The following is a 12,828-nucleotide window of genomic DNA, read 5'->3' on the forward strand; positions in this document are numbered from 1 at the left end:
AGATATATTGGGGGCCGGCACTATGTTGTGGCAGGTAAAGCCGCTGTCTGCAGTGCTGGCATCCCATATGGACGTTGGTTCAAGTCCCGACTGCTCCACTTGCAATCCAGCTCTCTGTTGTGGCCTGGGAAGGCAGTAGAAGATGGCCCACGTTTTTGGGCCCCTGCACCCAAGTGGGAGACCTGGAAGAAGCTCCTGGCTTAAGATAGTGCAGCTCCGGCAGTTGTGGCCAACTGAGGGAGGGAACCAGAGGATGGAGAACCTCTCTCTCTCTCTGCCTCTCCTTCTCTCTATGTGTAACTCTGACTTTCAAATAAATACATAAATCTTAAAAAAAAAAAGTTATATTGAGAAAATGCTCTAACATTTTCCTTTCATCAAGGCACCTTTCCATCTACAAGATGCCTGGGTAGTTTTCTCCCATAATCAGGAGCTCCTGGGGCCTCGCAGATAAAGGCACACAGCTGAACCATATTTCTCTTCAACAATCAAAGTACTAAAAGCTAGTATGAATTGTGCCAGTATTTTATGGTTAGAACAAAGAATGAAGACTTGAACTAGGGCTGGGGTAAGGGATCTGAGCAATATTCTTTTCAACAATTACTTGCTCTAGAAACAGCAATACTGAGCAACTATAATGTGTTAAATAAACGGTCCTAGGTTCTTTACAAATAGGGTATTTTATTAGTAATCCCAGGAACCCTGAGGGAAGTATTTTTATTTCTCATTTCACAGATAAGGAAACAGAGGCCTGGATGTCAATCATTTGTCTTTGACACACAGGTAAGAGAGTTCAAATAATGAGCCAAGGCTTTTTAAACCCTAAGGTTCTCTCCTCTTCCCTTCTGTATTCTTCAAAATGGAAGAGTCAGACACTTGAAGAAATGAAGACTCCTCTCCCAGAGCCCAAGTGCTTGGGCCCCTGCGCCCACGTGGCAGACCTGGAAGAAGCTCCAGGCTCCTGGCTTCAGATCAGCTCAGCTCCAAGTTGTTGCGGCCATTTGGGGAGTGAACCAGTGGATGGAAGACCTCTCTCTCTGTCTCTCCCTCTTTCGGTCTGTAACTCTACCTCTCAAATAAATAAATGAATAAAATCTTTCTTTAAAAAAAAAAAAAAAGACTCCTCTTCCTATCTCACATAGTGCTTTAGAAAAGTTGACTGTTTCAGTATTAAACAGAAGCCAGTGAACAGCAACCAGTGTCAGAAGGCACAAAGGACCATGCCATGTCCCTCATCTCCTGCACTGCTTCCTGTTGGAACAGTTTTCCTGCTGAGTCTCATTATAACCTTAGGACATCAAAATTTAATGATCTCATGATGGAAAACCCCAGAGAACAGCATTTAGCATAACTGGAGAGTTCACTAGATCAGGAAGGAAAAGAAATCAGGTGGCAGGAAGCGATGCTTATCTAAAGACACACAACATCTTTAACACGATATTAACAGTCATTCCAGTGTAATTTCCATGTTAATCTGAGGCTGTCTTTGCATTGCCTTCTATTAATATGTATTACTAAAAGCTGATCCCCACTCCATTTCCCATATGTTTAATAGGATCCTAAATAAGGTAAGACTGCCAAGACACTACGGACTGTTCATTTCTCTTTGCTTTAGAGGAAAATACTCAGTCATAAGTTCAAAGAATTACCAATTATCCCAGAAAGAAAAGAACTGAATCAATTAGGAAAGGTGGCAGGGGAGGGCACAGCCAAACGTGAATTTCATCACCAACTGGACTGTGGCTGGCAGAAATCTTAAATTCACAATTGAAACACACTTTCCTCCTTAGACTTCTAAGGACTCAGCCCAAAACAACCCAAACTGTCAACTAACGGCAGATTGGGGGATGGACAACTGCTAAAAAGTCTCAACACATGCCAAAATGGAAAAAAAAAAAAATCGCTTAGAAGGTCTGCCCTCCACGAAACCACTGAAGAATGAAAGAATTCAGTGTGTGTGCACAAGAAGACCATTACAATGCAGGGGGTGGGGGGAAGAGGTCACTTGGAGTTGGACAAATCCCTAGAAAATGCTAGAGAAAAACACCGACTCTGTGGTCTCCCTGTAAGAAATCCTTGACGGGAAAGGGTCAACTCAAGATAAAGTGGGGTCAGGCTGCAGAACTGCTCTCACTTTTCCTGGACCCCCACCCCCCGCCCCGACCCCTTTCCTCGCAGGCGGCCCCAAGCTCCCACCAGAACCCTTTGGGAGAAGATTTGCACCTGAGGAGCTGGGGGAGCCAAGGAAGGGGCCACCCTCGAGTAAGCAACCACCTGTGCATGCTGGAGACCCCCGAGGAGTTCTCTTCAAAGTGGGAAGTGGCTCTGGGAATGGCCCCCCAAGCCCCGGGGGCGACACGGGGTTCTCCCTCAACTCCTCTGCCCCCTGTGCCCGGTCGTCGGCCACCCCCCAGCTGAGGTCACCTCTCCTGAGACCTCCGCCCTCAGACCCCGGTCTGTACCTCACACCCAGCCGTCCCCGCTCCTCTGCCTGACAGCCGCCCTGCCGCTACCAGGCAGCCCTGACTGCTCGGTCCTGGGGTCCCCACATCAGTCGCAAGATTTAGGGATTAGGATTTGGAAGGGTTTGGTCCAATCCCGGCTCCCTCTCAGCGTCCTGGGCTCACCTCCCCGGCAGCTTGGCGCTCCTCTTCCAAAACTGCTTGCTGTTCTCGGCGGCCATTGCTCTGGCCCGGGGAAGGCCTTGTAGGTGGGTCAGGGGGTGCCCGACGAGACGCCCCCGAGACCCCGCAATCTGAGGGCCAACCCAGGCCGCTTCCCCGTCGCCGGTCACCCGCTCCCAGCTCCTGGGGGCGCCATCTTGGATGTGGGCACCCGCCCACCCAGCGCAGCTGCCATTGGTGGGCTGCGCCAGCCGTGAACAGACGGGCCAATCGGGAGCCGGAATCCTGTAGGATGCTGAAGCCGAACGGTAACGTCAGGGGCTGGGCACCCAGGTGGGCCGGGAAGGCGGAGCTTGAGCGAGCCGGGAGGCGGGGCAGAAAGTTCCTACCCACGAGAGGGAAGAAGCAGGTAAAGAAAGCGACCCACGGGAAGGAGGCACGGGGGCTGTTTTCTTCTGGGGAAATGAGATCCCGGAGTCTGCTATTATTTGTAAGGAGGGCCATAGTGTGTATTTATAAACATAAATCTTTGACCTTGTTGGTTGTGACCCATTTTTAACGACACCCAACTCAGTGACACTTCGGTGATAGCCACCCCTTCCTCGTTCCGGTTCCGTTTAGGTCCGGAGTTTTTTTTTTTTTTTTTCTCCCTATGAAGGACTCAGTTAACCCACGCTCCCTAACTGTTCAACATGTGACAGTGGGTTCAGGAGTCTCCCTCCTCTGTTGACTGAATACTTTTAAAGGATTTGTGCTGTGAATGAAACGCCAAGGATCGAATCCTGTTTTAATCCGTAACTCTCACTTTCTGACAGTGAAAGCCTAGATACTGACTGACAGACGTGTTTAGGGAATGTGGTTGCGTCCATCCAATCCACATGACCAAGTACCCCATTTCTTTAGAGCATATCGTGTATCTCCATGATGTGAATCACCAAGATGCGGGTGTACCCCCACACACTTATCCTTAATTTCCCTTCTTAATCTATTGTAAATCTTTCACCCTTGAATTTGTTCTCAATCTAATTTTGTCTCAGAATGAAATTTAATATTAGCATTTTAAACTCTTTGAAATGTTTTGTCTGCGCTTTGTGCTTTTTTTTTTTTTAAGATTTGTTTATTTATTTGAAAGGCAGAGTTACAGAGAGAAGAGAGAGAGATCTTGATATCTTCCATCCACTGGGTGTCACTTCCCAAATGGCCAAAATGGTCGGAGCTGGGCTGATCTGAAGGCAGGAGCCAGGAGCTTCTTCCTGGTCTCCCGTGCGGGTACAGGAACCCAAGCACTTGGGCCATCTTCCACTGCTTTACAAGGTGCATTAGCAGGGAGCTGGATTGGAAGTGGAGCAGCCAGGACTCAAACCGGTGTCCATATGGGATGCTGGCGCTGCAGACCACGGCTCAACCTGCTATGCCACAATGCCAGCCCCTTGTGCTCTTTTTGAGATTTTGTGGACTGGGGAGAAATAGAAAGTACACTCCATCCACAGTAATTTTTGTTCCAACAGAGGATGGTTGAGGTGGCTGATTGTCTCCATCCCTAGCCCATTGACTTTTCACAAGTTGAATACTTGAGGACTTCCTATCTAAAAAGAAGGATGTTTTATATGCCCTCCAATGACCTCTTTCTTTTTTTTTTTATTTTTTTTTTTTTTATTTATTTATTTTTTTGGACAGGCAGAGTGGATAGTGAGAGAGAGAGACAGAGAGAAAGGTCTTCCTTTGCCGTTGGTTCACCCTCCAATGGCCGCCGCGGCCGGCGCGCTGCGGCCGGCGCACCGCGCTGATCCGATGGCAGGAGCCAGGAGCCAGGTGCTTTTCCTGGTCTCCCATGGGGTGCAGGGCCCAAGCACCTGGGCCATCCTCCACTGCACTCCCTGGCCACAGCAGAGGGCTGGCCTGGAAGAGGGGCAACCGGGACAGAATCCAGCGCCCCGACCGGGACTAGAACCCGGTGTGCCGGCGCCGCTAGGCGGAGGATTAGCCTAGTGAGCCGCGGCGCCGGCCTTCCAATGACCTCTTTCTACAAATAAATGTTACCACCCATTTTCTTCCTTCTTTTTTTTTTTTTTTTTTTTTTTTTTTTTTTTTTGACAGGCAGAGTGGACAGTGAGAGAGAGAGACAGAGAGAAAGGTCTTCCTTTGCCGTTGGTTCACCCTCCAATGGCCAACACGGCTGGCGTGCTGCGGCCAGCGCACCGCGCTGATCCGAAGGCAGGAGCCAGGTGCTTCTCCTGGTTTCTCATGCAGGTGCAGGGCCCAAGCACTTGGGCCATCCTCCACTGCACTCCCTGGCCACAGCAGAGAGCTGGACTGGAAGAGGAGCAACCAGGACAGAATCCAGCGCCCTGACCGGGACTAGAACCTGGTGGGTGTGCTGGCGCCGCAGGCGGAGGATTAGCCTATTGAGCCGCGGCACCGGCCTCTTTTTTTTCTAAGATTTATTTCTTTGAAAGGCTGAGCAACAGAGAGAGAGAGAGAGAGAGAGAGAGATTGAGAGAGAGAGAGAGGCAGAAACTGAGAAAGACAGAGAAATCTTCCATTTGCTGGCCAACTCCCCAGATGGCTGCAACAGCCAGGTCTGAGCCAGCCTGGAGTCCAGGAACTCCATCCTGGTCTCCCACATGGGTGGCAAAGGCCCAGGTTCTTGGGCTGTCTTCTGTATTCTCCCCAGGTACAATTGCAGAAAGCTGGACATGAAGGGGAAGCACCCAGGACTCAAACCAGCATTCCAATATGGGGTGATGGCATCACCAGCACCCCAATGCTGGCCCCTACTTCCCATTTTCAAGCTTCTTTTGGTCCCCAATTTCAAAATTATGAGATTAAATGAAAAGGGTTATTTTTACTCCCTCTGAAGCATTTATGCTTTTATAGACTTTTATCTTCTTTATGAGCATTTAACCCATCAAACAAAAGCCTCTCTCTATCCTTTTAATCATTTTACCTACATTTCTGTGGCTCTTCTTAAGATGCACTGGCCAACCCTACACACTGGGCCATGAGAAAGGTGTTCTGAGGTTTTGTTGAGGCTACCTTTTGTATTTCTGCTGAACAGCCAGAATGCTTTGCTGGTCTTTTGCATTTTAGAGGAGTTGATGTGTTCAAGGAACAATCCACGGTGGCTTCTAGATCCCTGTCCTGGCAGGTTGCAGTTGTTCTAAAACTATCACTGACTGGTCCCTCCCTGTGTGCACAGCCTTACCTGTGCCCATGTACAAGGCACTGCTACTTTCCGGCTTGTTCATAAAGCTTTAGGACTGTGGAGTGGAGGTTTCACTGGATAGTATACCTAGTGTACCTTGAAATGTCTCTGTGTATGCTTTCTTTTCTTTCTAAAGATTTTTATTTATTTATTTGAGAGATACAGTTTCAGACAATGAGAGGGAGAGACAGAGAGAAAGGTCTTCTACCCACTGGTTCACTCCCCAAATGGCTGCCACAACCAGAACTGGGCCGATCTGAAACCAGGAGCCAGGAGCTTCTTCCGGGTCTCCCAGGCAGGTGCAGGGGGCCAAGGACTTGGGCCATCTTCTACTGCTTTCCCAGGCCACAGCAGAGAGCTGGATTGGAAGTGGAGCAGCTGGGACTAGAACCGGAGACCATATAGGATGCCGGCACTTCAGGCCAGGGCGTTAACCCACTGCGCCACAGCGCCGGTCCCATCCTTTTTCTTACCTGTTCATGAAATGTTAGTGAAGCACTGATCCTCAGGGAAATGCACTTAACAGTACTCAACCTAGAGAAGCCCTAATATGCCTACTGATTTCCCACCCAAGATTTTAAAAATAAATCACTCCAGTAGCTCCGTGATAAGTGTTTAAGCAGTTACTTGTTAGCAGAGTCGAGATTGTTGGACCTTCTCTCCCTCAGCACCAAGACCGCCCTAATCTAAATCAACCACACCCTTGTAGCAGCCTCCTGTTGGGCCTCCTTGTTTCCACTCTTGCTGCCAAGAGCAGGCAGAGAGCCTTTTACCATGTAGCTCCTGTCAGATCCTCCTCTGCTCAAACCCTTGCATAGAACCCATCACACTTGGCGTAAAATCCCAGACCCTTAAAGACCCTGCAGCCTTTGTTCCCACCCAAGTCTCCTATCTCATCTTGTTTCACTCACTTCCTTGCTGAATCTGCTCTGGCATGTTCCCACCTCAAGGCCTTTGCTTTAGCTACTTCCTTTGCTTGTACTTCTTTCTCCCCAAATACTCTGACTGGCTTCTTCCCTCATTTCATGCAGATGTATTCCCAAATGTCTTCTCTAACCACCTATTTTACTTTTTTTTTTAAAGATTTATTTATTTATTTGAAAGGCAGAGTTACAGAGAGGCAGAGGCAGAGAGAGAAATCTTCCATACACTGGTTCACTCCCACAATGGCCGCAAAGGTGGGAGCTGCGCCTATCCAAAGCCAGGAGCTGGGAGCCAGGAGCTTCTTCCAGGTCTCCCATGTGGGTGCTGGGCCCCAAGGACTTGGCCATCTTCTACTGTTTTCCAAGGCCATAGCGCAGAGCTGGATCTGAAGTAGAGCAGCGGGACTCCAGCTGGTGCCTATATGGGATGTCAGCACTGCAGGCGGTGGCTTTACCCACTGTGGTGGCCCCTAACCACCTATTTTAAATAGCAAGCTCTACAACCCTACAGGGGGTATGCACAAAGTTCAGGGAAAATGTGTATCATGAAAAAGGATTGTGGAGATATTTTAAAACGTTTTGCACCAAAGTAAATGTACCTGGCCATTTCATTTTCCCATAGCATTCTGAAGCTGCTGGCATTTTTCTGTTAAGCTCCCTCACGGCACACCACCCTAAGTACAGTTTGCAGTCCTTTTCCAGCCCCTAGACTGTAAACTTTACGAATGCAGGGACTGTGTCTTGTTCCCTTCTGTAGCCCCAGCACCCAGAATAGTCTGGTACATAGTTGGTGCTTAGTAAACAATTACCAAGTGAGAGAATGTAAACAATTCTTTTTTGGTTCTGTGTTGTTCATACACATTTTTTATTGGGATAGATTAAAGAAATAATATTTCCTAGCCTACTTTCCTAAAGATTAAGCTTGCCTATATTCTTGGCTGAAGAACAGTCTTTTTTTTTTTTTTAAGGGTTTATTTATTTGAAAGGCAGAGAGTGAGAGATCTTCCTTTTGCTGGTCACTCCCCAAATGGCCACAATAGCTAGGGCTGGACCAGTCCAAAGCCAGGAGTCAGGAACTCCATCCGGGTCTTCCATATGGGTGGCAGGCACCCAAATGCTTGGGCCATCATGTGCTGCCTTCCCAGGTGCCTTAGCAGGGAACTGGATCAGGAGTAGATGAGCCAGAACCCAAACTGGCACTCTGGTATGAGATGCTGGCATTTTAAGCATGGCTTAACCCACTGCACCACAATGCCAGCCACTGAAAAACAGTCTTTGTCTCTTCAGAAAGTTTATCTTCTTGAAAGCCTTTTTGCAGCTTCAGAACTAAGTACTTGTACCTGGAATGATGACAGAGGGAGGCCACCCAGCTAGCCAGGAAATAACTGGACACCCAATCTAGCAAAGGCGTGGCGTCTGTGGCAGTTCCTCACACCAAACATTGCCCAACTAGAGGTGAAAATCATTGACTTGAGGCCCTCAGGGGTTCTTGGGGTCCCTCTGATGGAGGCACTTTATGGCAGACACTACTCCACCTGGCCAGTACTTCTCACTCTTCATATACAAGAATCACTGGGGATCATGTTAAAAACCCAGATTCTGATCCAATAGGTCTGAGGTGGAGCCTACAGTGTTGCATTTCTAACAAGCTCCCTGGAGATGCTGATGCCGCTGACCCGTGAGCTCACCGAGAGTAGATCTGTTACCAGCATGGAATGGCCTGTGGGCCTTGAATTTTTCCCCCCTGTTAGATTACTGAGGACTCTGAATGTTGTCTGTGCGCAAGTTCCTGCCTTAACTTCATCTTCACTCAAAGGAGAGTAAAACAACTTAGACTGGAGCAAAGCAGAGTTAAGGGAACCAGCCGTGCATGGATTCAATGCAGATTCAAAAGAGGTTGGCATATCTCCACCCTTAGCGAAAGTTCACGGAAGTCATAAGCCCTAAGGAGGGTCAGGAAAGGCCTGAGAAACAACAGGGGCTTCATCTCAAAGCAGGAGCTCCACTTTGAAGATAAAAACAGAGAAGAAAGGCTGTGGACTTACACAGAGACTGCTGGAGGGTTTTAGCCACAGCACAGGAGCAGCGAGGAAGAAAACAGGCACTGTGAGGAGAGGGAGGGCTAAGAAAATAGTGCATTGGCGAATGTCGGACCCCCAAAGAGGCGGCGGGGTCAAGCTGGGGCTCAGAGCGAGAGGGCTTTCTCAGCACTTACACACCGCAAGGAAGAGCCAGTGAGAGAGATCAGTTATATCGGAGGAGATGAAGGAATAAGCACACAGGTTGAAGAAGCAGGAGACCACTGGAGTAAAGAGAAGAGGGAGTGAGTGGTTGGAATTTGGGGAGTGGAGGGAAGAGGAGGTATTCACTCCTAGGAATTTGCTAAGAAAAGTCTAAAGGAGGGCTAAAAAGCTGTGTGCATGAAGCTTCCCTTTGCTTTATAACAATAATAAGCAGGGGAAAGGAGAAGGATGTAAGAGTTTAAACTTCAGAAGGCAGTTACACAGATTAAGCTCTGTGCGGTGTGTAAACAGCAACCATATTATGCCATCAAACAGTGCCTATTTGCTGAATGGCACATTACAAAGGTGTATAAAAGGAAGTATAACAGGAAAAATAATGTAAAATTTCTTTGCCTGATTTCAATAAAAACATAGGGTGGGTATTTTAGCCTGATGCCAGTTAAGACACCAGTGTCCGATATTGGAGTCCCTGGGTTTGATTCCCACCTCTGGCTCCTAATTCCAGCTTCCGGATAATGCAGACCTTGGAAGCAGCAGTGATGACTTGGGTATCTGGGTTCCTGTCACCCACATGGGAGACTTCATTGAGTTCCTGCCTCCTGGCTTTAGCTGGCCCAGTTCCAGCTGTTGTGGGCATTTGGGAAATGAACCCGTGGATTCTCTCTCTCTCTCTCCCTTTCAAATAAATAAACATCTACTTTGTCAAAGACTGAAGAAAACATGGAAAAATTAAGCAAATTTTGCTAGATAGTAGAATTATGTATCTTTTTGCTTCTGTAAATTAAACAATACCACTATAAAGCGTGTGCCGGGGCCAGTGTTGTGGCATAGCAGGTTAAACTGTCACTTGTAATGCTGGCTTCAGTATGGGTGCTGGTTGGAGTCCTGGCTGTTCCACTTCTGATCCAGCTCCCTGCTAGTGCATCTGGGAAAGCAGCAGAGGCTGGCCCAAGTGCTTTGGTCCCTGCACCCACGTGGGAGACTTGGAGGAAGCTGCTGGCTCCTGGATTCAGCCTGGCCCAGCCCTTGCCATTGCGGCCATTTGGAGAGTGAACCAGTGGATGGAGGATCTCTCTCTCTCTAACTCATTCAAATAAATAAATAAATCTTTTAAAAAATTATTAGACATATGTCATACAATAAACCAGGGGTCAGCACACTTTTTCCATCAAGGGCTGGATTATAACTATTTGGGGCTTTACAGGCCCCTAATCCCTGTTGTAACTGCTCAAAACTTTATTTATCAGCACGAAATTTAAACTTTATATAATTTCTACACATCACAAAATAGTCTTCTTTCCATATTTTTGGATCCTGGCTTTGGATCGGCCCAGCTCTGGCCATTGCAGCCATTTGGGGAGTGAACCAGCAGATGTAAGACGCCTCTTCTCTCTCTCTCTCTCTCTCTCTCTCTCTACCTCTCTGCCTTTCAAATAAATAAATAAATCTCCAAAAAAAAAAAGTTTATGATGTAAATAGAGTTTGGTTTTGCCGTGCTCTGATCCTGTTCCCTTCCCTCTCTCCAGTGGGCACTGCAGTCCTGGGTAACTCGTGTGGCGTTCCCATGCATGTTGTAGACTTTTGCTACATATGTGCAATCCATAAACAACATGCTTGCCATGTTTTGCAACTTTATAAATAGCATTGCATTGTACATATGCTTCAGCAACTGGCTTTTTCACTCAACATTCTGTTAATACTTGGAGCTCTGCTTACTCATCTTAACTGCAATATACTGTTTTACTACGTGAGTATTCCTCAACTCTCATTCTCACTTGTTTTGAACAGTGCTGAGTCACCTATAAGAGAAAAACTGATCTCCCTCACACCCTTGGCCAGTAGCCATCTGATAGCTCATGTGTCATTCTTCTAGAGCAATTATTCTGGAGCCCCTAACCGCCGGCAGGGACATTCAAGATCGTTTTATGGATCTCAGGGAGAGGAAGCACTTTGCCCAAGGTTGTCAGTGCCGTAGATGAACAGCCAGGCTTCCTCTCTCTCGTGCTTCTTTGCTATAAGAGAAGTAGCTGGGAGCGGATTCTGATGTCAGGATGGGGAGAGACGAGGAGGGCACGGGTGAAAGAAGGAAGGGGAATGCCATGGGGGTGAGAACAGGGTACAGAAACATGGCTTCAGCTCCCTGCAACCCTGCACCAGATCACTGCCAGGCTGTGTAGACAGAAGCTAATCTTTCCACCCAGCTAGCTTTTCCTGAGAAGCTACTGTGTTTTCCAGGCACCAAACTGTATCAAGAGCACTTTCTCTGCCTTCAGCAAGTATGTGAGGGTACTTCAGATGGTTTGGAAAAATGGAGTGAAAATAAAACTTTATTGTAATACCAAAAAAAAATATTGAAATCCATGCATAGGTTTTCCATAGGATGCATTTTTCCATGAACTTTTTGGAGGCCCCTCCAAAACCTAATAGAGTAGAAAGTAAAGCAGTTAACAAGTGATACAAGTAGAAGTGTTCTTTGTGTCCTAAGAAAACACGGAGTTAAACACACACACACACACACACACACACTCACACAGGAGCATGGTGCCCTCTGCTTAGGAAGCTGGGGAAGATTTTGAAGGATGAGTCGTTCACCATGAGAGGGAAAAGCATTCTAGGCAGAAGGATGAAACATATATGGAACCATGGCGTCTCAACATTTGAGAAACCATGTAGGAGTCGCCGTCGGAGCCTCACTCGTATCCCTGGACGTCCCAGCCCCCTCAGTGCATCTCTTCATGAAAAGACCCCTTCCCTAACTCCCAGGAACCACAGAAAACCAGGCTCCCCACATTCAGGGCACACTGGACGCCTCCTGGGAGTGGCCCCGAGCAAGGACTCTCAGGAACTGGGACATACATGCCATAGCTGCTTCCGAGCTTAGGCAGGCTGACTGGACAGTGTCTGTTTCACAGAGCCTCTTCAGAGAGTTGTCCATTGTGGTGATTGGCTCATAGTGCACCCTTTGTTGACTGCCTTCCTTCCCTGCATCATTTCCGCTCTTCCTTGTGGGTGTTTCTGTCACCTTCAGATAAACCACTTGCACCTTTTCACCTTTGTCTTAGGGTCAGCTTGTAGGAGGACACAAATTAAAATAGACCATAAGCTGCTCAATATGGTGAGACCAGAGAATACTGAGAATGGGGTGCAGTGACAGGGATATGGGGCCAAGGCTTATCATGGTCTTCTAATGTCCTACAAGGCTTGTGCTATCTTCTATGGGAAACGGGGGCATTCGTTGAGATGGCTTGTTTGTTTGTTTGTTTTACTTGAAAGGCAGTGTGACAAAGGGAAGGAGAAACAGAGAAAGCTCTTCCATCCGCTGGTTCCCACCCTAAATGGCTGCAACGGCTGGGGCTGGGCAAGCCGGAAGCTGGGAGCCAGGAAATCACTCCTGGGTCTTCCACCTGAGTGGCAGGGGTCCAAGTACTTGAGCCATCTTTTGCTGCCTTCCCAGGTGCATAGCAAGGAGCTAGGTAGGAAGCAGAACAGCCAGGATGCAAACTGGTGCTCTGATATGGAATCCTGGCATTGTGAGAGGTGGTTTAACCCACTGTGCAACATTGCCAGACCCCAGTCATTGACAGGCTAAGCAGGGATTTGACATGAGCAGATTTGTGTTATAGATGCAAAGTATTCATATAGCCAACCATTAAGTGGCTTCTATCACACATAGAATGAAGTCCAAATTCATACCAAAGCCTGAAGGGGAGTTAGATGACCTGGCATCTCCAGAAGTGTCCATTGGATTTGGCAACTGTGAGGTTATTGTTGTCTGTAACAGCGCAGCAGATGAAGAGTTGCAGTAGACTAGATTATTGTTCTTGGGTCTCACC

General features: G+C 47.8%; 2 protein-coding genes across 6 annotated transcripts in view; one reads left to right on the top strand and one right to left on the bottom strand.

The window, feature by feature from the left end:
* TBC1D22B (TBC1 domain family member 22B) overlaps positions 1–2,762 on the bottom strand; it is a 76,878-nt gene extending 74,116 nt beyond the window's left edge. For 2 of the 3 annotated variants that reach the window (XM_002714652.5, XM_008262859.4), the window contains exon 1: positions 2,628–2,762. In XM_002714652.5, the coding sequence (XP_002714698.1) occupies positions 2,628–2,683 (56 nt within the window). In that variant the 5' untranslated portion in view covers positions 2,684–2,762. The remainder of the gene's footprint in view (positions 1–2,627) is intronic. The other variant, XM_070074127.1, reaches the window with a different exon arrangement.
* Positions 2,763–2,964: 202 nt separating this feature from the next.
* TMEM217 (transmembrane protein 217) overlaps positions 2,965–12,828 on the top strand; it is a 38,695-nt gene continuing 28,831 nt past the window's right edge. For all 3 annotated transcript variants that reach the window (XM_008262852.4, XM_051854784.2, XM_070074129.1), the window contains exon 1: positions 2,965–3,033. The gene's annotated coding sequence lies outside the window, so the exon portion shown is untranslated. The remainder of the gene's footprint in view (positions 3,034–12,828) is intronic.

This window comes from Oryctolagus cuniculus, chromosome 5, assembly GCF_964237555.1.
Source record: "Oryctolagus cuniculus chromosome 5, mOryCun1.1, whole genome shotgun sequence".
NCBI lineage: Eukaryota > Metazoa > Chordata > Mammalia > Lagomorpha > Leporidae > Oryctolagus > Oryctolagus cuniculus.